At 52.4% G+C, this 26,377-nt stretch overlaps 1 protein-coding gene across 4 annotated transcripts; it reads left to right on the forward strand.

Moving 5' to 3' along the window:
• The first annotated feature begins 234 nt into the window (after nt 1-234).
• Hhipl1 (HHIP-like 1) lies at nt 235-24,455 on the forward strand. 4 transcript variants are annotated; one of them, XM_343107.10, is made up of 9 exons: nt 235-959; nt 6,022-6,668; nt 10,405-10,548; nt 12,326-12,654; nt 13,195-13,321; nt 13,613-13,758; nt 15,341-15,422; nt 19,498-19,580; nt 21,415-24,455. In XM_343107.10, exons 1-9 carry the CDS (start codon nt 687-689, stop codon nt 21,957-21,959), a joined length of 2,376 nt encoding a protein of 791 aa, XP_343108.4. In that variant the 5' UTR covers nt 235-686; the 3' UTR covers nt 21,960-24,455. The 4 variants fall into 4 exon arrangements, with proteins under 4 accessions (XP_343108.4, XP_063118872.1, XP_038969303.1 ...); XM_063262802.1 differs by lacking the exon at nt 235-959 and having other exon boundaries at nt 6,122-6,408; XM_039113375.2 differs by lacking the exons at nt 235-959; nt 6,022-6,668 and adding an exon at nt 6,686-9,317.
• Nucleotides 24,456-26,377: the final 1,922 nt, after the last annotated feature.

Below are 26,377 nucleotides of genomic sequence, written 5' to 3' on the forward strand. Positions count from 1 at the left end.
AGAGGGACTGTGTAGTCGCTGACTTTTCCCTCCCACCCCGAGACTCAGGCTTCACTTCTCGTGAGGTCCCAGGCAACACCACCTGTCTTTTACACCACACCTCCATTTTTTTTTCTTTTTTTTTTCGGAGCTGGGGACCGAACCCAGGGCCTTGCGCTCGCAAGCGCTCTACCACTGAACCAAATCCCCAACCCCCACACCTCCATTTTTAAACACTGTTAAAGTTCCTGTCTGGCTCAGTGGGAGGTGGGACCTAAGAGTCCCTGCCTTGGGCTTTGGGGTTCTTGTTCCTTGAGGGCTAGCTAGCGCCCCGAGAGAAGAAGCTGAGTATCAGAGGTGCAATTGTGAAACTGGGCAACCCGGGCTTCCCAGACGCCAGCGCCAGGTCACTGCCCTTGAATTTGGAAAGGCTGCGGCCAGGAGGAGGGGGCTGCCCGCAGAGCGGGAGCCAGACTTTGTGGTGCTCCTCCAGTCTTGCAGAGTGTTCCCACGCAGAGGTGACCTCGAGCGAGGGGAGTCCCCGGACCCTAGGCCTGCGGGGCGAATCCAGGGATTTCCCTGTGATCTCCCGGGAGGGTGCAAGCAAGGCTGGAGGCGGGCGCTCCGGGCGCGGCCAGCGGCTCCCGAGGGGCTCACCGGCAGGGCTGGCTGGCCTTTGGCTGCTGCTTCTGCAGATCGCCAGGCTAATGGCTAGACAGAGGACTGTGGCCGGGATCGGGCCCGGGGCCCTGCTGGCTCTGCGCGCTCTGCTGGTCGCCGCGCACCCGCAGTGCTTGGACTTCAGGCCGCCCTTCCGGCCGCCGCAGCCGCTGAGCTTCTGCGCGCAGTACTCCGCCTTCGGTTGCTGCACGGCGGAGCAGGACGCAGCGCTGGCCCGGCGCTTCCGGGCCCTGGAGACCCGCATGGATGCCGGCGTGTGGGCGACGTGTGCGGGCTACGCACTGGACCTGCTGTGCCAGGTGAGCGGGCGCGCGGCGGCGGGGGCACGTGGGGCACTGGTCGCTGGCGTGGGTGGGGGCGGAGCGGGGATGGCATCTCCAGAAGAGCGATATTCAGGAGTGGGTCCCAGACTCCGAGGGGATGGCAACCCCACAGGCATGATGAGACTTAGGAGTGGGTCCTGAACTTTGGAGGTGATGGCAATCACAGGGGTGAGGATCAGGAGAGGTCCCGGACTTTGGAGCTTGGGGTCCAGGAGGGAGTGACTTGGTATCAGGTGGGAAGACCGGCATCCCAGGCTAGCTGTTGTGATTCATTTGCTTTGCAAAGATGTTGGGCCTTTTGGGAGCCTCAATTCTTAGAGACTAGAGACTCCCATTCTCTGGGACACTCTGAAGCTGACCCCAGCGCCCCACTGCAGAGAGCCCCGTCTCTGTCAGTTACCAGGATGAAGTCGTTGCTAGGCCGAGGAAGGCAGGATGGCAAGAGGATGTAGCCAGTATGGGGCCTGACTTTGTCAGCAGCCTGGGGATTGCCGATCCCGATGAGTACCCTTTCTCAGTCAGAGCGAAAGGAGCATTCCTCAGGGCCAGGGTGCTTAGAGCACCCACCTTTCTTTTTTGTCGCTGGCCTCCTCACCTGGTAGAGTCTCTCCCCAGACTCAATTACTCCTCTCATTTCCCCTCTGAGAGTGAAGCCCTTCGATCCACGCTGACCTATCACTTCCCTTCTGTTGATGTGAAGTATCCTGCCTGATTGATCTGATTGCAGGAATGCCAGCCAGCCAGGGAAACCCCAAGGTGGGCCCTAACCCAGGACTATAAAGTGAAGGATTCATGAGTGGACACCCCCCACCACCACCCTGAGCTCCTCGAAGTTCCAACTCCAGCCAGCAGGGGGCAGCCTGGAGAAGACTCCAAGGGCGGACTTGGGTTTAATAGCATAGCTTCTTGTGACTGTGAACTTGAGAGGTTCACGGCTGTCTTTTCAATTACATTATCTTTAAAACGGGGACAGATTTCTACCCCTCACCCCATGCCATGGAGATTAGACTGCACAGGCAGAGCGGTTCAATTGGAGTTTGTAGGTAAATTCCTCCAGCGTTTATTGCTGGCAGAGAGAGAGAGAGAGAGAGAGAGAGAGAGAGAGAGAGAGAGAGAGAGAGAGAGAGAGAGAGAGAGAGAGGATCAGGGCTGCTTCAGAAAAGGCAAGCACTTGTCCAGTGGTGACATGGCCCAGAGGTAGGGTCAAAAGACCTGGACCACACTCAATGTCCTTGTGAGAAAAGGAGGTGCTGGGAGGTAAGGAGAAGGTGGAAGGGAGACCACAGTATTCTAGGGTGTTTTGTTCATCTTGGAAAGGGGTTCTACCAAGCCAACACCCACACTTGGTGCACCCCAAGAGAGCCAGAGGGTGTGGTGGACCAGTCACCTCTCTCCCCATCCTGGAAGTCCACCCAAACAGGCCCATTGGCATCCCTGCAGCACCCAGATCAGTAGCAGGAATCCTGCACCCGGGCCGTGCTTACTTATAGGGTGCTCACCATTTGCTGGGCCCAGCATGGCAAAGGGGATGGACAGGACCCGAGAGGAGGAAGGAGCCAATCCTGAGGCTGTTTGCTGGCAGAAGGCTCCTCTTTTTCCTTGGGAAACTGCCCAAAATGGCCTGGCCTGAGAAGTCTGTGGTAGAGTGTCTGCTCATACCTCCAGTGTGGCGTCTCTGGGGGTGACCTCATGTCTGGACTGAGTTTGCATCAGGCGGTCTGCCAAGACTGTGTTGTGGTCTCCCTGAGGGGGTTCCAGGAGAGTGTGGGAGTGCCATTGTCATTGCCTCCCAAGGACCCTTACCTACAGGTTCCTGTGAGTGATCATTCAAGACGTTCGGATGTCTCGTAGAGGCAGAAGGTTCCTTCCTGAGACTTTGCCATCCTCTGGGAAAATGTGTCAGGCAATGGTTGCACCTGGCGACCTCAGTGTGACTGGCGTGTGGCTCACACGTGGCTAACTTCACTGAGGCTGGATGCATGAGTTCACCGGCGGGAGTTCACCTGAGTAGTAACCCGTGGAGGTGCCTAACAGGCTCACACACTCAGCAGACGTGTCCCTAGAGCCAGAGAGGAGTTGGTTCTGTACTGCTGGGCCCAGAGGCAGTTGCAAGTCACAGACATAGCCTCAAAAGCCTCTTCATTTATTTCAGGTGACAGACAGACAGACAGACATGCAACCAAGAGACTATCCGTAGGTACCAGGGTAAACAGCGACAAGCCCGCAAAAATCTGGGACATCCCGGAAGAGTGACCACTGAGCCACCCCCTCAGGGTTCATTTCCTGTGAACACGTACTAAGCAAACACATGGCGTCTCAGCTGTTCGTTGCTCTCAACAACTCTATGAGGTTGGAGTTCTTTTCCTCCTTTCTAGCTAGGGACATAGGCACAGAGAGGAAAGGAGTTTGCCAAACATCACACATGGGACACAAACCCTGGCTCCAAAGCCCTTCATGTAGCCATTTCAAAACGCTGTCTCCTGCCCTGAAGCCAAAGTGTGTGTTAGACCTTGGGTTGTCTGCCCTCGAGGGCCTCATGGTGTGTGGGGTTGACAGCTGGTAAAGGGATAATTGAGTCCCAGCCAGGCAGAGCAGCCAAGACCCCTCTGGGGAGGCAGGGGTGATGGAAGGAAGAGGAACCTTCACTTCCAGAAGTAAGGAATTACCAGGAGAAGAACCTATGTGTGACTCAGAGTGTCATGAGCACCCAGGGGTAGGAGCCTGCCCTGGGAGAAGGAGGAAGGAGGAGGCTTGTGGGGTGGGCCTCGCATCATGAATAGGCGTTTGCCAGATGTGGAAGTGAGGGAGGGAGGAACATCCCACAGCCGGAACATTGTGTACGAGACTCAGTCTTCCCTGCGGGGGGGCGGGGGAGGGGCTAAGAAGACTTCGGGACTTGTGTGGCCATGAGTCATGAGTGTCAGTAACTGGTCTGGGGGCCACTAGGTGGCAGGCGTCTTGTCCCTGTAGATGCCTCGCATGAGGTCCAGTGACTGACTATCCTCTCTGCCAGCATTTGTCATTTACTAATTCTGGCTAGTTCTGGTCTGAGCCTTCCATTCACACTGCGTGTAAGGAAGACTAGAGAGAGACTGCAGGTAAAAGACCTGCTTGACTCAGCGGTTACTATGAGGGTACATGCCAAGGCCCTCGCCAGGTTCCCAGAGCCCCTGTGCTTATATGTGCGACCACTGGAGTCTCAGAGACACTGTCCCCCAAAGAGGAACGGAAGCTTGCGTGTCCTCTCAGGTTTCCCCATGGCCACTGCTGACCACAGTAGCATCCAGAGGCTCACAGGAGAGCTGGCCTTGCATAGTCGGAGGTTTAGCCATCTGGCCTCTCATCCCCAGAGTGCAGGGTGTCATATAAGATATGACACTTCAGTCAGGGACAGGGGCTGACCAGAGATGCCAAGGACAATACAGAGCCTTTAGGTCGTAAAGCGAGACTCAGCCTACAGTAACGGGCCACAGGACGACTGGAGCTTTACCTGTAGGTAGCCTGACCTGGAGGTTAGCTGTCCTCTTGCTTTCCTCAGAGGTCTCCTGCTACAGCCCAGCCTGGTCTTCTGGTGAGAGAAGGCAGTGTATGGTTTCCACTGTCTCCTCTGTTTAGGAATTGCATCTATGAGGTCTCTGGGCATCTAGAGCTGAGTCAGCTCCGGGGTTGTGGGAGTGGCAATAAAGATCTGTCATGGGCTGGAGAGGTGGCTCAGAGATTAAGAGCACCGACTGGTCTTCCAGAGGTCGTGAGTTCAAATCCCAGCACCCACATGGTGGCTCAGAACCATCTGAAATGAGATCCCATGCCCTCATATACATAAAATAAATAAATAAGTGTTTTTTTTTTTAAAAATATCTGTCACACCAGAGAGGAGCAACCACAGCGTGAAGAACTCCACAGAGGGGTCCTCAGAGAGCATGGGTTTGGGGGAGTTTTACTGCAGGCAGGACACAGAAATGGTCTGGAAGGGGGCCATGTGACTGACTCCCACAGGACCAGCTAGCTGCATGGTAGGACTGTCGAGGGCAGGATGGGCGAAGGAGCCATTATCTAGGCACACACTCCTGTTTGTGACCCCAGGCTTGCTCCCCGAGGCAGTGACTTTCCTCCCGTGTAGGGCCCAGGTGGGGTCCACAGCATCTCAGGAACGGAGAGGCCTGCATGGCAGAAAGTGATGAATTCTACCTGTCCCAGGCAGAGCCAGGGACTCTGGACAGCTCTCTGATCTGCCCAAGGAGATTCATTAACCGGACAGATTAATTCTGTGCTGGTAGCTTCAATAAAGAGAGATTCCGGTTCCTGCTGGAAGGAGCTGAGTCTGAGGGTGGGATAGATGGTGGGGAGTACCCTGGCGCGTCATAGCCTCACCCCCCACACAGGTACCACGCACATGTTGGCTGTCTAGTTTCAGAGATAGTAGGGTAGACCTGAGACCCGACCCAGATGCCTCCGTGAGCTGTAACCCGGGCATATCACTGAATAACTCTGGGGGCCCTGAATCTCAGTTTCCCCCCTGTGAATGACTCATAAACACTGAATGGAGTAGAGTGCTTGCCTAGCAAGTGCAAGGCCCTGGGTTCGGTCCTCAGCTCCGGAAAAAAAGAAAAAGAAAAAAAAACCAAAAAGAAAAACACTGAAAGGATAAAAGATGGGGTGTTTTTGACACAGGCACACTAAGGCTGCCAGAAGGTAGGCAAGGTAAACTATTTACCTGTCCCCACACCATTTGCTGTGCCCCGCCCAGGTTTCTGTGAGAGTCTGGGTAGTGCATCGCAGACCAAAGCCTCTTACCTTGACAGAATGCACATTCCGATGAAGACTGGTAATTAACAAGCGGAATGTTACCTTTTGGTATGGTGAAGGTTCATGGTGAGTTTCTTGGGCTTTGTTTAACTAAGTAGTCAGAGGCCAGGAAGTAACGCAGGGAGGTCGGGAGGGGAAGGTCAGATCTTAGGAGGTGACCCAAAAGCAAGGAGTAAATTGTGCAGATGCGGGCTTCCCACCCTGGCGTCTCTGAGCCCTCCTGTCTCTACAGGAATGCTCGCCCTACGCAGCCCATCTCTATGACGCCGAGGATCCGGCCACCCCACTTCGGACAGTGCCTGGTCTATGTGAGGATTATTGCCTGGACATGTGGCAGACCTGCCGAGGCCTCTTTCGCCACCTCTCCCCTGACCGTGAGCTCTGGGCCCTGGAGAGCAACCGGGCCAAATTATGCCGCTACCTGTCTCTAGATGACACGGACTACTGTTTTCCAAGTCTGCTGGTCAACGAGAACCTCAACTCGAACCTGGGCCGTGTAGTGGCTGATGCCAAGGGCTGCCTGCAGCTGTGTTTGGAGGAGGTGGCCAATGGGCTTCGAAACCCGGTTGCCATGGTACACGCTGGGGACGGCAGCCACCGCTTCTTCGTGGCAGAGCAGGTGGGGCTGGTGTGGACCTACCTGCCTGACCGCTCCCGCCTGGAGAAGCCCTTCCTGAATGTGAGCCAGGCAGTGCTTACGTCACCCTGGGAAGGGGATGAGCGTGGCTTCCTGGGCCTTGCCTTCCACCCCCGCTTCCCGCATCCCAGCAAGCTCTATGTCTACTATTCTGTGGGGGTCGGCTTCAGAGAGTGGATCCGTATCAGCGAGTTCAGAATCTCAGAGGATGATGAGAACACCGTGGATCACGGCTCAGAGAGGTCGCTTTCTGGGAGCCCCAGCCAAGGGAGGGCTGATGGTCACATGGGAGGCTGCGTGACACACACTGCTGTGGCTGCGCTAGTGTGTCCGTCTTAAATGCTGTGAATATTTAACACCTCTGTGTGTATGTGTGTGTGTGTGTGTGTGTGTATGAGAGAGTGTGTGTGCGTGTGAGAGAGAGTGTGTGTGTGAGAGAGTGTGTGTGTGTGAGAGAGAGTGTGTGTGTGTGAGAGAGAGACAGAGAGTGTGTGTGAGAGAGAGAGAGAGTGTGTGTGTGTGTGTGTGTGAGAGAGAGAGAGAGGGGGGGGGAGAGAGAGAGAGAGAGAGAGAGAGAGAGAGACTGGAGCAGGAGAAAGGACCAGCTACCATGTTGGGGCAAGAATGCTGACTTCTGATCACAGCCCAGCATGGGATGCCCTTCTGTGAGCAGACCAGGACTCCAGCTTGGATGCTTCCTAGAAATGTGACCTCACAGGTCACTTTTCTGCTCTGAGCTGTGACCGCATCCAGTTTTACAAGTCAGATAAAATAGCTGTCTCTAGAGCCTACCACAGAATATGAGAGAAGTGTCTTGCCTAGGAGGTCAGAGGCAGGGGTCGGGACATGACCCCATGCCGTGTCTGTTTTGCAAAATCATTCCTCTCGGATCCCAGCCCCCCAGTCCTCTCTCTCTCTCTCTCTCTCTCTCTCTCTCTCTCTCTCTCTCTCTCTCTCTCCTTTCTCTTTCTTTCAGTCTTTCTCCTTCCCTGTCTCCCTCCCTGCTTTTGCCTCTCAGTCTTTCTCCCTTCCTGTCTCCCTCTCTGTCTCTGTCTTTTTGTCTGTCTGTCTGTCTCTCCTTGTGTAGCCCAGGCTGTCCTTAAACTTCCTATGTAGCCTATCCCTCAAACTCCTGATCCTCTCCGTGTCTCTCCCTTCTATGTACAGGCATTGGCGACCCTGTCCAGCTCTTATCCCATTTAATCTGCTCCTACCCTAGACCCCCAGGGCCTGTAGAACCTACTTTTTAGTATTTATGTCTCTACTGTTCAGAGGGGTTGAACTGGCTTGGTCAGGCTGTTCCAGAGATTCTCCCAGGCAGAAGTGGAACTGAAAATAAGAGTCTTGAGGATTCTGGGAGGTCAGCTTAGGGAAGGTGGCAATGAGCCTGGGCCACTGGAGGAAGACATTACCTCTTCCTATGGCTGGAGGGACCCAGGGAGAAATGAAGTGTTGTAGCCCCCGAACTGTGGGGCAGGTCTGGTTGGAGGCCAACCTAACTACAGCCATAGTGGAGGGGCAGAGCTGTGGTCAGAAACACAAAAACACCAGCCCCACACCTGGCTCTCCTAATGCCTTCTATTGGCTGATACTGTTCCATTAGCAAAGGAGCATGGGAAATGTAGTTCAGTGACACTGAATGTCGATAACCTCAAGTAGAGGGCAAGCAGGATCAGGTGTGTTGGTTAAAAGGTACATCAAAAGCCACCATGCATTTGATGAAACTGCTAAGTGCTGACGTTCAACATACAGAAAAGAGAAACGGCGTAAAAATGGGAGCTTTGAGGGTCAGACATCTTGTCTTAGAGCCTTAGTTTTGACTCAAGTTATCTGGCAGCCAGAGGATAAAAGGGAAAACAGAATTTTCACAATTACACCCAAGCCTGAGAGACTTTCAATGGGAGAAAGTTTGTCCCGTGGACCTGACAGAGGAGAGGTGGAGCAAGAAAGCCTGTGTCTCCCATAGAGACATAAAAATGGCTCACGATAAAAGCTGAAGCTGGAAACTGAGTGGTTGGTACATTCCCAGTAATAGCAGCTCTTAGGAAGTGGAGGCAGCAAGATCTGGAGGGTCAGGTGGGAGAGCTGGCTCAGAGCTTCCAGAGGTCCTGAGTTCAATTCCCAGCAACCACTTGGTGGCTTGCAACCATCTATAATGAGACCTGGTGCCCTCTTCTGCTGTGCAGACATATATGCAGGCAGAACACTGTGTACATATGAATGAATGAATGAATTTTAAAAACCCAGAGGGTCAGGAGTTCAAAGCCATCCTTGGCAACGTAGCATGTTCCAGGCTAGCATAAGCTACTTGATACTCTGTCTTTAAAAAAAAAAATCAAGTAGGTGTGGTGGTATATGCCTTCATTCCCAGCACTATGAGTCAGAAGCAGGTGGATATCTATGAGTTCAAGGACAGCCTGGTCTACATAGTGAGTTCCAGGGCATCCAGGGATATACAGGGAGATGCTACCTAAAAAGAAATGAACAAACAGAAATCCCAGAGTTGAAGAGCTATCTCCGTGGTCAAGAACATCTGCTGCTCTCTTGCAGTTCCTGAGTTCAGTTTCCCGCACCCACAGGGAACAGCTCATAACGGCCTGTAACTTCAGCGCCAGGGGATTGGCTGCTCTCTTCTAGTACCAGGGGACCTGCATATACATGGCACACACACACACACACACACACACACACAGAGAGAGAGAGAGAGAGAGAGAGAGAGAGAGAGCATTCATTAATTACATAGAGAACATAAAGAATACAGAGCCACACGTTTTACCCGAGGCATCAATGAGGGTCCTCTGGGCACCTCAAACAGAACTTGACTTACTCAGGAGAGGTTGGCATGGCTGGTCGGCTGGAAGGGCCAGGAGTTAGCCACCATTGGTACCCAGGTCAGTTATCAGTGTCTTCCCATGGTTGGAGGAGGTGGGTGACCAGCAGTCTGAACTGTCCTCTGCTTGAGGGACCCTGAATTTGAAACTCTGTAAAGGTCATATGACCAAGCGAGCTCTCCACAGTCATATGCATCAGCCTTGCCGTGGAAGGAACCAGTTAAGATCCGGTTTCTGATGACCTGGACTCTCCGGGTCTTGTTCCGTTGTTTGTTTGTTCTTTTCTTGTTTGCTTGTTTGTTTTGTTTTTTTGTTGTTTTTGTTTTCATAAGGACAAAGGGGTTAGTGCAGTGACTGGCCTTGTGGAATAATATATCTATATAATATATAATACACAGTGTATAATATATATAATATTATATGTATATTATATATATTACTGGGGTAGGGGGTGTTTAGTACAGGTAATTAACCACGAGCCAGGGAGAGCCAGTGCAGAGACCACCCCTGCTGTATGTGGTTGCTACGCAGATGGAGGAACCAACCAGAGGAGGTGGTGTGGCTGTTTCCACCATTGGCTGAGATGTTCACCCTCGCCACTCTTGTATTTCTGTCCCTGCTGCTTCTCGGGACATAGAGTGGCAGTGTCTTCCTTTGTTTTGCCTCCGCCATCCATGACAGACCCTGATGGAAAGCCAGCTGACTGGGTACAATGAAGGTTTCCTCCAGGGGCTGTAAGGAGCTTCCAGGGAGTATGGGGCTAAAGGCCTGGCCCACTGCCCCTGAGAAGCCGGTAGCTAACACTCATGGGTGAAGGTGACACATGCTCTGAGCCACTAGTTGTCGGGTAGGCAGCAAGCTACTGTAGATGGGGAAGTTGGCGAGCTTTCATTAGGTACCAGGGTTAGAAAGCAGTTGAAAAGCATTAGCCCGGAGTTCTGTCCCAGCCCTGATGCTGCTGGCCTGTGTGTCCCTGAGTGGGTCACTCAACCATTCTGAGCATCCAGTTTCTTCCTTGACACAGTGTGAATTATCCCTACTCAACCTGACGTGAGTGCTACAAGAGATACAAAGTCTTTTCCACTGCAAATTTGGGGGTTACCATTTGGAAGGTGTTTTTATGGAGGGGGTACTTACCTTTCTTTAGGATAATCCTGGAGATTGAAGAACCAGCTTCCAACCACAATGGGGGCCAGCTGCTCTTTGGAGATGACGGATTCCTCTACATCTTTACTGGAGACGGCGGGATGGCTGGAGACCCCTTTGGGAAGTTTGGAAACGCTCAAAACAAGTACGCCCTGCTTCTGCCCAGCCGAGGCTTCGGTTTGCACACGGAGCTACCTAAAGGGTTGCTGGAGGGAGAGCTTCTGTCCTGCCACACAGAGCAGGGTGGTAGCCTGCAGTTAGCTGGGACCTCAGCTAAGTCAGTTACTGTGAGGACAATGACAAGCTCAGTGGGAGACTTGTCATGAGAAAAGAAGGTGCCAGCAGTTGACAAGGGCCAGGCACAGTGCCCGTTTTCACAGACACAGGAGAAGTGATAGCAATGAGCCTTTGGGAGGGGGTTTCCTCCGAGGTGAGCGCTGGCCTGTGGGCCTTGCTGGCATAAAGGCAGAGTGGCATAAGAGACGAGTGAAGTCTCATCTTCATCATCCCGTTTTGAGCAAACGGCCTGGCCTTCTCCTTTCATGTGTGTGCACACACATAAACACACACAGAATGTACACAGGCATGTGCAGGAGGTCCCAGACAGTCTCCTGTTCCTTCAGCGCACATGCACAGCCTCTCTTGGCCCAGGAAATAACAGTAGGGAGGATGTGTGGGTTACAGTCTGTGGCTTATTCATTCCTGTTTGACAGTGAGAAACATCCAGCCTTTTCGGCTTAGCCGTGTGCTTGGAGCTGAGGCTGAGGCGGAAGTGGGGAGTCATGGGTAACAGCAGAAGTTAAAAGCATGGGTTTGCTGCTAGGAGTTTGCCTCCTGTAGATCCAGCAGCTGGATGTGGGGTGTGAAGGTGGGGGCCTGGAGCTTTTGGTCACAGGAACTAAGCATTGCCACCGGTCTGGCCTGTTGATCACGGAGTTAACAGGACACTTTGTGAGGTTGTTGGAAGTGAGGGAAACACTGGGTTCTGCAGCTGCGTGTTAGCATAGCTTAATGCAAATGTGTCACCTGAGTTAGCTGCACCAACACAGCCTTGCTGGGCAGGCTGGAGGGAGGAGTCAGCTCCCAAGTGCTAAGAGAGAGGGAGAGCAAAGCAGAAACCACCCTGCAAAGCCGTTTCCCCCCCACCCCCCACTGCTAACTCCAGGTAGCTTCTAGATCAGTGGTTCTCAACTTTCCTAATGCTGGGACCTTTTAACACAGGTCCTCATGCTGTGGTGACCTCCAATCACAAAACTGTTTCGTTGTTACTTCATAACTGTGATCTTGCTACAGTTATGAATAGGAATGGCTTACAGAGGGGTCGCGACCCACTGATTGAGAACCACTGATTCTCATTGCGTACCACTTTGCTCACGTGATCAATGAAGGCAACAGCTACTTTCCCTCCCTCCTCTCATAGCCGCCAGGAGGTCAGAGTACATGTGCCCCTTCGCCCGACTGTACTTGGTACTATTTAATATAAGTAGATTTTCATGGCCTGCGCTCGTTCAGTGGCTCGGCGTTTGTGGTTCCCCCGCTATGTGGGAGCACCCGACTGGCTATGAGAAGGACATAAACATGGGCTATTTTTCTAGTGTAATCTTTACCTTATAGCACAGCTATGTGAACAGCAGCACCCAAAATATTACAGCTTAGGAGAGTGGATTCCATAGACGGTTGTGGTATCGAGCTTGGGCTCCTCGGGGCCAGGTGCAGTTGAATGACAAGGTGGGTGGTGGCTTGTCATAGCTCGGGTGCCCGCTATAAAGGACAGTCTAACCTGAGGTAAGCTGCGAGAAGGCAATGCAGCAACAGGAGGTGGGTTAGGGCTTCCAGCAGGGCTAGACTCGCTGGTGGCGCACCCTTCCTGCCTCCTGCGCAGATGCAATGTAACCAGCCCGCGCTCTCCTCCCGGGCCGCAGGTCAGCGCTGCTGGGCAAGGTGCTGCGCATCGACGTGGACCGCAAGGAGCGCGGCCTCCCCTACGGTATCCCTCTCGACAACCCGTTCGTGGACGATCCCGAAGCGCGGCCCGAGGTCTATGCCTTAGGCGTGCGTAACATGTGGCGCTGCTCCTTCGACCGCGGAGACCCAGTGTCTGGCACTCACCGTGGCCGCCTGTTCTGCGGGGACGTGGGCCAGAACAAGTACGAGGAAGTGGACCTGGTGGAGCGGGGCCGCAACTACGGCTGGCGCGCTCGCGAGGGCTTCGAGTGCTACGACCGCAAGCTTTGCGCCAACGCCTCCCTCGGTGACCGCGTCCCTGTCCCGTCCTCCCCGTTCCATTAGCTAGATCTCCCCTGGCCCTCTCTGACGCAGACCCTCGACATGGATCCAATCCGACCCACCCCATCTCCTTGGGGACCCCGACTCGGATAACTCCAGGACCCCAAACCTATAGCCGACATGCCCCACTGCTCTAGGTTCATAGACTGAGATCTGTCCCATTCCTCTGGGATCTCCAGTCCAGATCCCACCCCTTTCACTCTGCCTAGTGGCCCTCTGAGAACCCCCTGCCTCACCTTCCCTGGATACCCCACCCTCTCTGACCACAGTTTCCCCCACATCCGTATAGTACTGTCCCCTACCCCTATCACCTGACTGGCTTTTCCCACTTCAGAGCTCCCTGTACTTAAGGGGTCCCTTCAAGCAACACTTTAGGCTCCTTCTCACCATGCACCCCCTGCCGACCTCCTAAAATGACAGTATGCCCCTTTGAGAGCCTTCTTCGCTCAGGTCACTCCAAAGCACTGGGCCTCAGGATGAACTCACTTTCTCATCTGTTCCTCAGATGACGTGCTGCCGATTTTCGCCTACCCGCACAAGCTGGGCAAATCGGTCACGGGAGGCTACGTGTACCGGGGTTGTGAGTACCCCAACCTCAATGGCCTCTACATTTTTGGCGATTTCATGAGCGGGTAAGTAGCCCACATGGCCTATGCTCTCCCTAACTGGTAAAAGGGGGCGTGGTTTTTATGCGGCTGCTCAGGAGTGGGACAAATGGGTCTCTCCCTGGGTGAGAAAGTTCCAGTCACCCTTAGTAATGATCCGAATGAATAAGTGTGTGCAAAGACGGACAGGTGGATGAGTGGGTCCAAGAATGGATGGCTGGACAGGTGGATGAACGGGTGTGTGAAAAACTGGACAGATGAGTGGATCCCCTTGTGCAACACAGCATCCATGACCTCACAGTTCATCCTCCTTTCCAGGCGACTGATGTCTCTCCGAGAGAACCCAGAGTCAGGCCAGTGGAAGTACAGCGAGGTCTGCATGGGCCGTGGACAGACCTGTGCTTTCCCAGGTCTCATCAACAACTACTACCCATACATCATCTCCTTCGCCGAGGACGAGGCTGGTGAGCACCCACAGAGCCCTCCATCCTCTGCCCATGCTTGGGACTGTAACCAACTCTGGTCATCCTTCTGGCCTCTGTTGAGAAGGAAGCTTAAGAATGAAATGATTTTGGAGCTGGGGATGGGTGTGTTTCTGGGGCTTGGGCCTTAACTTGCACACTCTTGGGTTAGCACTAGAATCTGTGTTCCAGAACTTCTCCTTTCTTTTTTCTTTTTCTTTTTTTCGGAGCTGGGGACCGAACCCAGGGCCTTGCGCTTCCTAGGCAAGCGCTCTACCACTGAGCTAAATCCCCAACCCTGAACTTCTCCTTTCTTATCTGGAGAATAGACAGGTCATCCCCTGCCCCCATCGAGGAGTAGGTAGATGGGACTGTTAGAGACAGGATAGGTACAAGGCCACAGAGTCAGCTGCAGGAGCAGGAAAGATCTGGAATATGGAATGAAAGCCAGGGAGGGAAGAGCTAGTCTCCCGATGGCTCCTGATGGCTCCTGATTAAGCTATTGAGGAAAGTCTGCTGTCATTTCAAAGCAGGCAGATACAGCCTTCTAGCCTGTCACTGGACCTTACATTCCCAGCACTTGATGCATTTGACGTAGGGGACAGAGGGGGGAAGGGAGAGAAGAAGGGATCCCACTTCAGCATCCTGCCTTGTCCTTGGCCCTGGGATTGTTCCCTGACAAAAGGCCAGGGGCCCCCAGCAGGCCTCGGTGCAGGCTTGTTGAGGTTACCAGGCAACGCTCACCACCGGCCTTTGGAGGGGTATCCCCTGCAGGGCCCAGTGCCCAAAGCCCCCAGGGCCTAGTCTGGGAAACCTTTGTTGAACTGACAACCTCCCCTCCTCATTAGAATGTGAATTTCCCAAGGGGCAGCCCCAGTCCCAGCCTCAACGCTAAGCTCACTCAGCCCTTGGAAGCTTTTTCTTTTGGTCAGTAGGGGGTTAACGATGATTTAGAAGCAGCCTCCTCCCACCCCCAGTACAGTCTGGAAGGAAGGTGCAGTTCTCAAGGGCCTGTCCTCAGTCCTTTGAATGACACTGAATGACAGAGAACCAGGAGGAGGCGCTTGTGAGCTGGCCAGCCCGAGGACAGCCTGGCATAGCAAAACAGCCTCTCCTGGCTCCCAGCCATGTATTTCAGACACATTGGATGGTGCTGTAAGGACCTCTGCTGACCCAGTAACCTTCAGGCACATTCGAAGCATAGACACCAAGAGGACAGGGTCACCGAAGCAGCATTGGCCGCCTCAGCATGGTCCTTATGCACACACGGAATATGAAAGCTGAGCCTCACATGGCCATAGCCAGCAGAATAGCCTGGTCAAACTCTATCCAAGCAGGGAACAGGGGAATGGTAGTTGGTGGTGGGAACCTCTATGGGGCCAGGCACCATGAGACATCTGGGGGCTGTGCTGCAGAGGATGAGGCATGCTGAGGTGTTAGGTGGGCAAAATACCCCCTCAGGGTCTGTGGAGGTCAGGGTTGGGGGGGTCAGATTCTGAGCCTGAGGGGAGACTGGGTGTGGCAGGGCTGCCAACACTTGGTTGCAGGCGGTTTTCACCCTCATTGCCTTGTTTCCTTTTCAAAGGGGAGCTGTACTTCATGTCCACCGGTGTGCCCAGTGCCACAGCTGCTCGAGGGGTTATCTACAAAGTGACCGATCCCTCCAGGTGAGTCCCTGAACTGGACTTTGGCCCATATTGTCTGCAGAAACAGTAAGTTCGCCCGTCTTCCACCTACTCCCATATCCCCTTACTTCTTGCTGTGAGACTCTCTCCTTGGCTGGAGGCCTAAACTGACTCCTGTATGACATATGCTCCCCACTGGATGAGTAGAGGGGAGTCACAGGCCCTAACCGTTGGCAGCATGACTATGGGTATAAACCTGTGGCCTCCAGGTGCTTTCCCTGTCTTACTTGCTCTCTTGTCCTCACTCCGTTGTCATCTCGTGGCCTTGGAATTGTCCATGTCTCCAGGGTGAAGGCTTTGTCTCCTCACCCCGGTCATACCCCTCAGGTCTCGAATGGCACAGAGCAGACACTAGAGTGTGTTTAATGAATGACTTCATGATGGCCCTTGTAGAGCCCTTTTTTTCTTTGTAAATTTTGGTCTCTTGAGCAGAGTAGCCAGCTACTTTGAAGCACAGTAGGTTGAGAGAAGTTGTAATACACACTTTGAGCCCCAACCTTTGTTTTTCAGCCAGGCATAGCAGTATACACTTGTAACCCTAGCTATTTAGGGGCCTGGGGCAGGAGGATTGCAAGTTTGAGGCCAGCTTCTGAGAGTCCTAGGCTAGCCTAGGCAGTTAAGTAAGAGCCAGTCTCAAAGAAACTGAGAAAGAGAGAGAGAGAGAGGAGAGACAGAGAGACAGAGAGAGAGACAGAGAGAGGAGAGAGACAGACATACTGGACTTGTCTAGCATACACAAGGCCTTGGGTTAGCTCTCCAGTTCATTTTTGCTGTTATAGTCAGTGTAGAAAACAAAGTTTACTACAGGCTAGCATGAGGCACTCCCAGGAACCAGCAGTGCCACTACAGAGGAGAGTGCTTCCCCAGATCAAGAGGTCAGTGAGTGGCCAGAGAGGTCATTGCGTAATGCACGTTCTCAAGGGGTCAACATGAAGGACGACTAGGGTGCTCTTGTGCCAGCCTAATCTTTAGACAAGTTTTGTGCTGTTACCTAATGTCTCTAAAACCAACAGCTTCTGGAGGGACAGTTTATTATAGACAGATGATCGTCGGGCTTGCTTACAGTAAGTGTGCATGTGTGAGTGAATGTGCATGTGTATGTTTGTGTGCCTGTGTGTGCATGTGCATGTATGTGTGTGTAGGTATATGTGTGTGGGTGCACATGCAGGTAGAGGCCAGGGGTCAACAAGGGTGGTTGTGTCCCACTTTTGCTCCCCACTTTACATATTGAGGCAGGGTCTTTCTCTTGAACCTCACTATTTGGAAGTCTGGCTAGCTTTGGGGATCCCCTGTCTCCACTTGGGATTACAAACATTATGTCAACCTTGTATTTACACGAGTCCTGGGGTCCCAAGTCCAGGTCTCACTCTTGCATGACAAGTGCTTCACACACTGAGTCACCTCCCTAGGTCCCCAGATTAACATTTTTTTTTTTTGATACAGGTTCTCTCTATTATGTATCTATAGTTGTATTTGAATCCTCTATGTAGACCAGGCTGTCCTTGAACTCATAGAGACCCACTTGCCTATGTCTCCCAAGGGCTGTGATTAAACGTGTCTACCACTACACCTGGTTAAACGTATTATTATTATTGTTGTTGTTGTTGTTGTTTCTTTTTTTCTTTTTTCTTTTTTTCGGAGCTGGGGACCGAACCCAGGGCCTTGCGCTTGCTAGGCAAGTGCTCTACTGCTGAGCTAAATCCCCAACCCCGTTGTTGTTTATTTTTAAGATTTTATTTATTTGTTTTATCTATATGAGCACACTATCGCTGTCTTTGGGCACACCAGAAGGGGGCATCAGATCCCATTACAGATGGTTGTGAGTCAACATGTGGTTACTGGGAATTGAACTCAGGACCTCTGGAAGAGCAGTGAGTGCTCTTAACTACTGAGCCATCTCTCCAGCCCCCAAACTTATTATTTTTAACCCCACCCTATGCCCAGTGTGGGTATGTTGTGTATGTGAGTGTAGGCATTCACATGATATGTCCTGAGAGGATACCTCATATATATATATGGAATATATTATAATTTATTATTATTATTATTGTTGCTGTCGTTTTGTTTTTGCAAGACAGGGTTTCTCTGTGTAGCCCTGGCTATTCTGGAGCTCGTTCTATAGACCAGGCTGGCCTTGAACTCACAGAGGTCCACCTGCCTCTGCCTCCTGAGTCCTGGGATTAAAGGTGTATATCACCATGCCTGACCCTTTACTTTTTTTTTTTCCTTTTAGTCTAGGCTGGCTTTGAATTCCTCATGCTTCTGCCTCTAACTTTCGGATGCTCCTGGATGCTCCCAGATGCAGTAGACGCTCCCTTTTGATCTCAGGACCCCCATCTCTTTTAGTCAACATTTTTTCCCACAGCTTTTGTTGTTTCCGTCTGCAGGCAGCTTCTCAGACTCCTTGCTCCTCACATTGTGTGTGTGTGTGTGTGTGTGTGTGTGTGTGTGTGTGTGTGTGTGTGTGGTTTTAAATCATGACTGATACAAATTGATAGCCGATGATGTAATGTCTTATTGCAGAAGTCATAAGTATGGGCCTGCCCGTCCTACGCCTCCATCTTGCTTTCCCCAAGGTCTCACCCACTTTCTTATCTGTGACTTCACACTTGGACCACAGTCAGCTCTTATCTCATTTGCTTGTCCCTGAGGAGTGCCATTGTCTCCACATGGCATCATCCCTCTGGAAAGGATGCTAGTCATTGTCTGCTGTCCCTGAGCCATCATCGTCTTTCATGTTGGAAGTTAAGGTTATTTTCGTTTTTTAAAAACATTTCTGGGGCTGGAGAGAAGGATTAGTGATTAAGAACACTGGCTGCTCTTCCAGAGGACCCGGGTTAGGTTCCTAGCATTCACACGATGGTTCACAACCATCTAGACCCAGTTTCAGGGACCAGATACCTCATTCTGCTCTCTGACGGCCCTGTGGTGCCAGCACATGGGGCACAGATGTAAACGTATACAAAACATTCACACATCTTAACTGCTTTCTGACATACTCTCCCTCTTGGTTCATTGTCTCTGGTGTGCAGAAAGGACCCGGGAGGACTTTGGCATTTTCTTGCTCAAGGTCTCGGGGTTAGAGGCAGGCAGAAGTGAGTGAGATTCCTCCCTTGTTCCTTCAACCTTCTCTCTTCCGTTTTCCTCTTATGAAAGAAGTGTGTTTCCTGACACCCACACGCTGACACGAGGAAAAGGAAGATGGGGGAAGAAGGCCCAGGGGTCACAGCTCGCTCTCTAAACAGAACCCCAATGGTGTTTTGTAGGTAGCATATAAAGTCGTTTTTAAAAATGTAATTTCCTTAAGAGACAGCACCCTCCACTGCTTCCTGGATCTGCCCAAAATGCAGACCCAGTGAGAGGTCCGAGTAGAGACCTGGCTGTTATCTCCACCTTTGAGAAGTCTGTGTGCCTTGTAAGAGCTACATGTCCCCTCTAGTGCCAAGTCTTGCTGGGGGCCACCTCGTCATGTGGCTATTTCAATCCCAGGCGGATAGAACTCCCAATGAAGTCCCGGACCCACGTGGGGACAGTCTTGGAACAGAGTCAGACCCATTCAAAGGATCACAGATCAACAGCCAAAAACCAATTAAAATGGAATTCTGGTCCTTGTGTTTCTGCAGGATAGAGAGGGAGGTTGTTCACACCCTGGCAAACTTTCTCAGACTCTTTTTCTCTGAACGACAGGCCCCAAGACTGTGCTGGGCCTGCTGGGGCTAACTTCCCACAATTCTTCCCTTTTGCTCACCACCTTCTAGCTTGCCTTAACTATCTCTGCACTTCTCCAGAAACCCAGAAACTAGAGGCAGGGAGAGAGACCCTTCTCGAAGTCCCGGGGTGAAGGGGTGGGCAGGAATGGGGCGTTACAAGAGTAGGGTGGGCAGTGTGGTGGTGCGGCTTTAGAGTGACCGGTTAGTAGCTAGACACCAGTTACAGCTGTCCCTGGGCACACCTCTCTGGCCCCTACTCTCTTTGTCCCACAGCAAGGGAAGGTGTTGGGGTTGGGGGTAGGGGGTGAAAGACTGGATACCGGTCCTGATCTGTGTGTGTTTGGCAGACGGGCGCCTCCAGGGAAATGTAAGATACGCCCTGCTCAGGTGAAAGTGAAGAGTCACCTCATCCCCTTTGTGCCCAAGGAAAGTAAGTATTCTTTGGTGGGAAAATGGGCTCCTGCTACCCCTCAGGTCAGACTGGGGCTGAGAGGGACCTAGAAGGTTTTCCATGGCCCCTATACCTAACACCATGTCTGACACCTTGGCGAGACCTAGTCAATGTCAACGGACTGTAAATGCAATGCATTATTTTGTTTGACAGATCCTTCAACTAGGTCCAGGCAGTGGGTAGACACCCCAGGGGACTGCAGCCTCAAGTAGAATGGGACAAGAAGAGGGTGGCCGTGTCAGGCAAGGACGCTCAGAGCTCTTGGGAGGATGTCTATCTTCGAGTAAAGGTCGGGGCCTTTGGGCTGCACCTTCCATAGTTCCATTTTGCCCCTCTTGGTTTAGGGCAGAGGGAGCCATGAGCAAAGCCTGTGTTCTGAAGGCCCCTTAAAGCTGTGAATGACTGACTGGGCATGGAGTCTTGCGAAAGGGTAGAGGGAGCTGTCCCACTGGGTCCAAGCTAAGTTGGAGCAGTGGCTTGGCATAGTAAGGACATTTGCATACCAAGAGATGAAGGAAATTCATCTGTCCATCTGCTCACTGATTCATCCACATCCCATCCATCAAACCCACCACCCATCCATTCATTCATAAATTCATTCATCCACCCATCATCATCCATTTACCTATTTGCTCACCCAACCATCAATATACCCATCCATCATCCATCCACTCAACCATTCACACATCAGTGCATCCATCCATCCATCCATCCATCCACTCATGAATCCAGGCATCTATGATCTATCTACCTACTCATTCACCCATTATCCATCTAGGCACCCATCCATCCAAACATGAGTTCATCCACCCACTCATCCAAACATTCACCCACCATCCAACTATTCATGAATCCACCCATCCATCCACTCAACCAACCACCCAATCACCCAGCATTAATCTAGCCATTATCTGTCTGTCCTGCCACCATCCCACCATCCATCTAGAAAGCCATTATCTAGTCAGTATCCATCCATCTACGGTCCATCCATCCACCCTGCTATCATCCATCCAGCAGTCCCTCTGTCGTAGAGCTTCTATTGCTTTGATAAAACACCATGATCAAAAGCAACAAAGGCCTCATTTCCACTAACAACTCTCAGGCCACAGAGAGAAGTCAGGGCAGGAACTCAATACAGGAGCCTGAAGGCAGGAACAGAAGCAGAGGCCGGGAGGAACACTGCTTACTGTCTTGCTTTTGCCCAGCTTGCTTTTTTATATAACCGAGGACCACTTGCCCAGGGTTAGCACCACCCACAGTGGGACCGGCGCTTTCAAATCAACCATTAATCAAGAAAATGCCTCACAGACATGCAAATCTTTTTTCCTTTCCTTCCTTTTTTTCCCCCTCTTGAGAGGAGATTTCTCTGTGTAGCCCTGGCTGTTTTGGAACTCACTCTGAAGCTACTGCTAGCATCAACTCCTCCGTGGCTTTTGCTTCTTCGTGGGAAACTGAGGGCAGGAAGCGCTGAGTACTTAGCTCCTGTACGGTGTCCAGGCAACGTCTCCTTATTGTTTCTAAATTTCAGGGTCTTCCCGCTACATAGGGCAGGGCTTGGGGCAGTCAGCAGCAGCACAGCACGTGCCTGCCAACCAGGACTTGCTAAGTGACTGAAGAAGTGACTGACACTGTTTAAGGCTGGCATCCTTAGGGGTCAGGGCAAGCGGTCAAACACAGCTGGATTAAGAGGCACCCTAATCTCAGGGTTGGAGTGGAGCCGGACCAGGTGGATCTGTTCTGAAGCACAGGCTGAGGGGCTGTGCTTGGCTGGGACAGCCAGTTCCCTCTGACCCCAGGCCTTTTCTCTGTGTAGAGTTCATTCGGACGTCAGAGAGCACTCCGCGCCCCACAGCCCGCGCTCCCACTAAGGCGCCACGCCGGAGGCGCCCCACGGCTGCTCCCCCTGCGCCCACTCTGCGACCAACAAAGCCCGCAAGGCCCACCCGGCGACCAGGAGCCCGGAAGGGAGGCGGGCGACGGCGGGGACGTCCAGGTACCGCAGTTCCCGAACCTCAGAACGGCTCGGTGCGCCTGGTACGGCCCTCAGGCCTGAGCCCGGGCCGCGGCCGCGTGGAAGTGTTCATAGGCGGACGCTGGGGCACGGTGTGCGACGACGGCTGGGACATCAAGGCGGCCGCCGTGGTGTGTCGCCAGCTGGGCTTTGCACACGCGGTGCGAGCCGCCAAGCGCGCGGAGTTTGGCGAAGGCCGGGCGCTGCGGATCTTGCTGGACGACGTGCGCTGCGCCGGCAGCGAGCGCAACCTGCTGGAGTGCGCGCACGCTGGCGTGGGCACGCACAATTGCAAACACGAAGAGGACGCTGGCGTCGAGTGCAGCCACGAAGACCCGGACCTGTAGCCTTACCTCTCCTACCTGGTGGTACTACCTGGCGAGTGGATCCTCGCCAATGCAGCACGCAGGAGCCAGGATGGAGGACCCAAAAGGTGGTTCATCTGCACGTGACCTCTGTGTGTGTGTGTGTGTGTGTGTGTGTGTGTGTGTGTGTGTGTGTGTGTGTGTGTGTGTGTGTGTTGGCTGAGATCTCGTAGCCGTCAGCACTTCGGAGAGCAGCCACTGTTCGGGAACAGCACCAGGCACCAGAACAGCAGGATCGTGGTCTGAGAAACATGGTTAGAATGTGGGGCGGTGACCCAGCAGTCCTAGGCACCACAGAAACGAATGGGCAGTCTGAGAGCCACAGAGAGGATCTCAAAGGGCCAGGGGGTCTGTGGTCATTTGCTGCCCACCAGAGACCAGGCTACTGAAAAGAATCAAGTGCCCATGATGGAAGGTAGACTAGAGGCCCAGGAGGACCTCTGAACCTATTTGCTGAGCCCTGCAGGCACTCTGGGGAGGCTACTAGGTCCCCTCCGTCCCTGAAGGCTGACCCTCATCTATTTCTGGGACAGAAGCTCCCTTAGGCTCACACTCGGTCCCTTCAGCCCTGATTTGGGGTGGGGGCGGGGCTCTACTTTCATCCTCCACTGTTTCTATCCCCTCCCAGGGGAATCCTCATATTCCTCAGCCTCATGGGCTAAGTAGCCTGTGGGGCCACCAAGACGACTCACCAGAGCTGTGTCAACAATTCAACCATTCACAACCCTTCCCATCCCCTTTCTTATCGCCCCCCACACACCTGGAGGCTGGGATACAAGGCGAGTGGATAAAGAGGGTGGTGCCTTCATCTCCTCTCCTGCTCTATAGGAAGAGGGGTCCTTGTACCTGAAGGGCTTACCGGTGGCTTTGTGCCTGGTCCCTGGAATAAGCTTTGGATAGCTCTGGATGGGGGTGGAGCTAGAGGAACAACGGAGTCACCAGGCAGGGAACACAGGGAATGGCCCATGTCAGGCAGTGTGACCAGGGCTCTAGTGCAGCTCCTGGTCCAAGCTTTGCAGGAAAAAGCCGTTCGTGCACTGCGTTCCGATCTGAACAGTCCTGTGTAGTGTTCCAGGCAGGGCAACTGGTGCTGGCTCAGGCTCCCTGTCATCACAGCTGAGAGTGGAACACTGCTGCCGAGGGTTCGCCTGCAATTCTGGAGGCTGGTTGTTCTCTGAAATAAAAAAACAAAAAAACAAAAAACCAAAAAAACTGAACTGTTAAGAAAATGACGAAAAAGGAAAATAACATTTTCTGCAAATCCGTGCTGCCCTGAGGCGCAGCAGCCGAGGAGCCTGTGTCATCTGCGTCTCTGTAACTCGGTGCCTAGAGGGGCGTGGAGTGTCTACACAGTCTATTCTGGTTATTGGTGGGAGGGGGAGATTTGGGTGTGGCGGACAGTGTGCTCAGGAGGTGCACCTGGTGTGCCATGAGTGGCTGAGAAGTTTCTTTCAGCCTTCAGCTCCCAATACGCCTGTGTCTACCTCTTACACCATTAAACTAGAAGAGGGTGGGAGTTCTAGTCCTCGCTGTGTGGCTTGAGGACAGCCAGTCACTTAACTCTTCTGAGCGTCATGGGAACATGGAAGTAATCGACAGGATTTATAAACGAACACATGAAGGTGGCATTACAGATGTAACCAGCACACTCCACGAATGGGAAGCTCAGTGGTGACTTGGGGACAACAGTGTTGGCAGCTGTGTTAGACAGGGAGGCATGTCATGTGGAGGGGCTGGCACTGAGGTGTCATGGGAAGAAACAAGCAAAAGCAGAAACGTGAGCCCCTTCAAGCTAACTCGGAGAGCTCTTCCGGCTGGGCGTCAGGTCTCTCACCCACCTCGTGGAGAACCAGCCTTCAGCAGAGCTTGCTGTATGGTAGATACCTCAGCTGTCAATCATGCCATCCTGATGGAGCCCCCAGTACTCCCAACATCACCATCCCTCTCTCCATTCCCATCGTGGCTGGAGATTGATGTCCAGGGCTCTGGAGAACTGAGATCCACTTCTCAGTGCGTCCCCATCCTTATCCTTCTTCCTCAGGTGGTTGCTCTAGATCCCGCTTTGCCACATGTCCCCAATAGTTCCTGCTGGGAAATGGTACCCCGTGGAGGGATGTCCTGGCTAGTTTTTATCGCCAGTTTAACTTTTAGCTAGAGTCACGTGAGAAGTGAGAACCTCGGGTGAGAAGACACACCCACCAGATTGGCATGTGGGAAAGCCTGTGGGGCGTTTTTCTTGAGTAGTGATTGATGAGGAAGGGCCCAGCCCACTATGGGCGGGGCCATCCTTGGGTCTGTGGTCCTGGATGTTATAAGAAAGCAGGCTGAGCAAACCACCATGGGGAAGCAGCTGGGAGTGAGCAGGTAAGCAGTGCTCCTCCGTGGCCTCCACATCAGTTATTGTCTCCAGGCTTCTGATTTGAGGTCTCGCCCTGACTTCCCTGGGTGATGGACTCAAATAAACGCCTTTCTCCCAAAGTTGCTTTTGGTCATGGTGTTTTGTCATAGTAATACAAACCCTAATTAAGACAGGAAACATCTACAGTGGTAATTGGCAGAATTAACGCGTGAGTGGCAGGGCCCTGTCTGGATTTTGACTCAGGCCTGGCGTGGGCTGGGTTTGTTGTTTGAGTTCTTGTGTGATGGAAATGCTGTGGTCTAAGAGTCATGCTCTAGGGTTTCCCTGTCTGTGTCTCACTGTCCAGCAGGAGCATGTGAGCCGTGGACACAATTCCAGTTTCTAGAAGTGTGTTAAAAGAGTTGAATAGTTTTTAACTATTCGAGCATTTTTTTAAAAAATATTATTTCATAAGCAGGGTGGGTTGTGCATTCAGGAGGCAGATGGATCTCTGAGTTCGAGGCCATCCTGATCTATAGACCGAGTTCCAGTACAGCCATGGCTACACAAAGAAACCCTGTCTCAAGCAAACAAACAAGCAAACAAACTATATTTTATGTGTATTGGTGTTTTACATGCATGCATGTGTGTGCACCACTCATGTGCTTGGCATCTGCTGAGGCCAGAGAGGGCATCAAAGCCCCTGGAACTGGGGTTACAGATGGTTATGAATACCATGTAGGTGCTGGGTATCAAACCTGGGTCAGGAGAGCAGCCAGTGCTCTTAACTGCCGGTCAATCTTTCCAGTCCCTCTTCATTTTGATATATTTTATTTTATCCTACATATCCAAAATATTTTCACATGCAGCCAATATAAAATACCAGGGCTGGAGAGAAGACTCTGCTGGTAAAGTTTTGATCCCAGAACCCACATAAATATGCATGGACACCCATATACAAATACTTGATAAAATATTAATGACTTAGTAACGTCTATGGAGCTTAGTGTGGTGGCGTACAAGTGAAATCCCATGGGAGTTGGAAATTGGCAAACCCCTGGGAGATCACTGGCAAGCTAGCCTAGGCTAGCCCAGGCCTAAGAGAGATCCTGTCTCAGAAATAAGAAGCAGCTGAGAACCGACAGCTATGGCGGTCCTTTTTGATCTCCAAATGGGCACCTCTGCCACTTACTGAAGTATCAGTGACTTCAGAGCACCTTCTGCAGGGCTGGAGAGGTGGCTCAGCAGTTAAGAGTTTTTACTGTGCAAGGATCCCAGTGCCCACCTGACACACCAAGCACAGATATGTGACCCCACTCCAAGTTGGAACAGAGACAGGATAGCTGGCCATTACTGGATTCTAGCCTAGATGAGAAAATCCGAGTCCCAGGTTCAGGGAGAGACTCTGTCTCAAAGGAAGGGATGGTGAGAGCAAGAAAGTACCTGATGCCCTTCTCCTCTCTCTCTCTCTCTCTCTCTCTCTCTCTCTCTCTCTCTCTCACACACACACACACACACACACACACACACACACATGCACATGCACATGCACACACTTGCACATATTCTGCCTAATACATTTCTGAAATCTGGGATGTATGCTTATCCCAAGTTGGACTACGCCAAGTGGTAATGTCATGTGGCCTGTGGCTACCCTATTGGGTGGTACCACTGAGAACCTCAGGGAAGAACCAGGTTGGAGGTTATTGGCCACCTGCTCAGTGAAAGGACAGTCAGTCAGCCCTGGGACCCAGGGTCTGGATGAGTTGCTTGTGTCCCACAATAAACTGCAGGAGAGCTAGTTAGGAGCATCACGGGGATGGAGACATAGGAACAAAGTGGATGTGGGGTCTGGGGCAGGTATGTCACTGACAGCCAGAAAAAGGGGCAGAAATGGTGGGGAGTACTGGTTCTGCCAAACCAGAGGTCATTAGTGTTGCGTGATGTGTCAGAGAATATTATTACCTTCCCCTTTCCTTAGTCTCTCCTGTGTGAACCATCTCAGACTGTGCCCAGAGTCCATCAGAATCTGGCCTTGCCTCCAGGGCGTCTCTGTTTTGAG

The sequence above is a fragment of the Rattus norvegicus genome, chromosome 6, assembly GCF_036323735.1.
Source record: "Rattus norvegicus strain BN/NHsdMcwi chromosome 6, GRCr8, whole genome shotgun sequence".
Lineage (NCBI taxonomy): Eukaryota > Metazoa > Chordata > Mammalia > Rodentia > Muridae > Rattus > Rattus norvegicus.

What these genes read in the sequence shown, in the direction of transcription:
- Hhipl1 (XM_343107.10), top strand. Translation starts at nt 687, where the DNA reads ATGGCTAGACAGAGGACTGTGGCCGGGATCGGGCCCGGGGCCCTGCTG. An exon ending in TTTGGCGATTTCATGAGCGG is followed by an intron (nt 13,322 to 13,612) that starts GTAAGTAGCCCA and finishes CCTCCTTTCCAG; the next exon opens with GCGACTGATGTCTCTCCGAG. An exon ending in AAAGTGACCGATCCCTCCAG is followed by an intron (nt 15,423 to 19,497) that starts GTGAGTCCCTGA and finishes TGTGTTTGGCAG; the next exon opens with ACGGGCGCCTCCAGGGAAAT.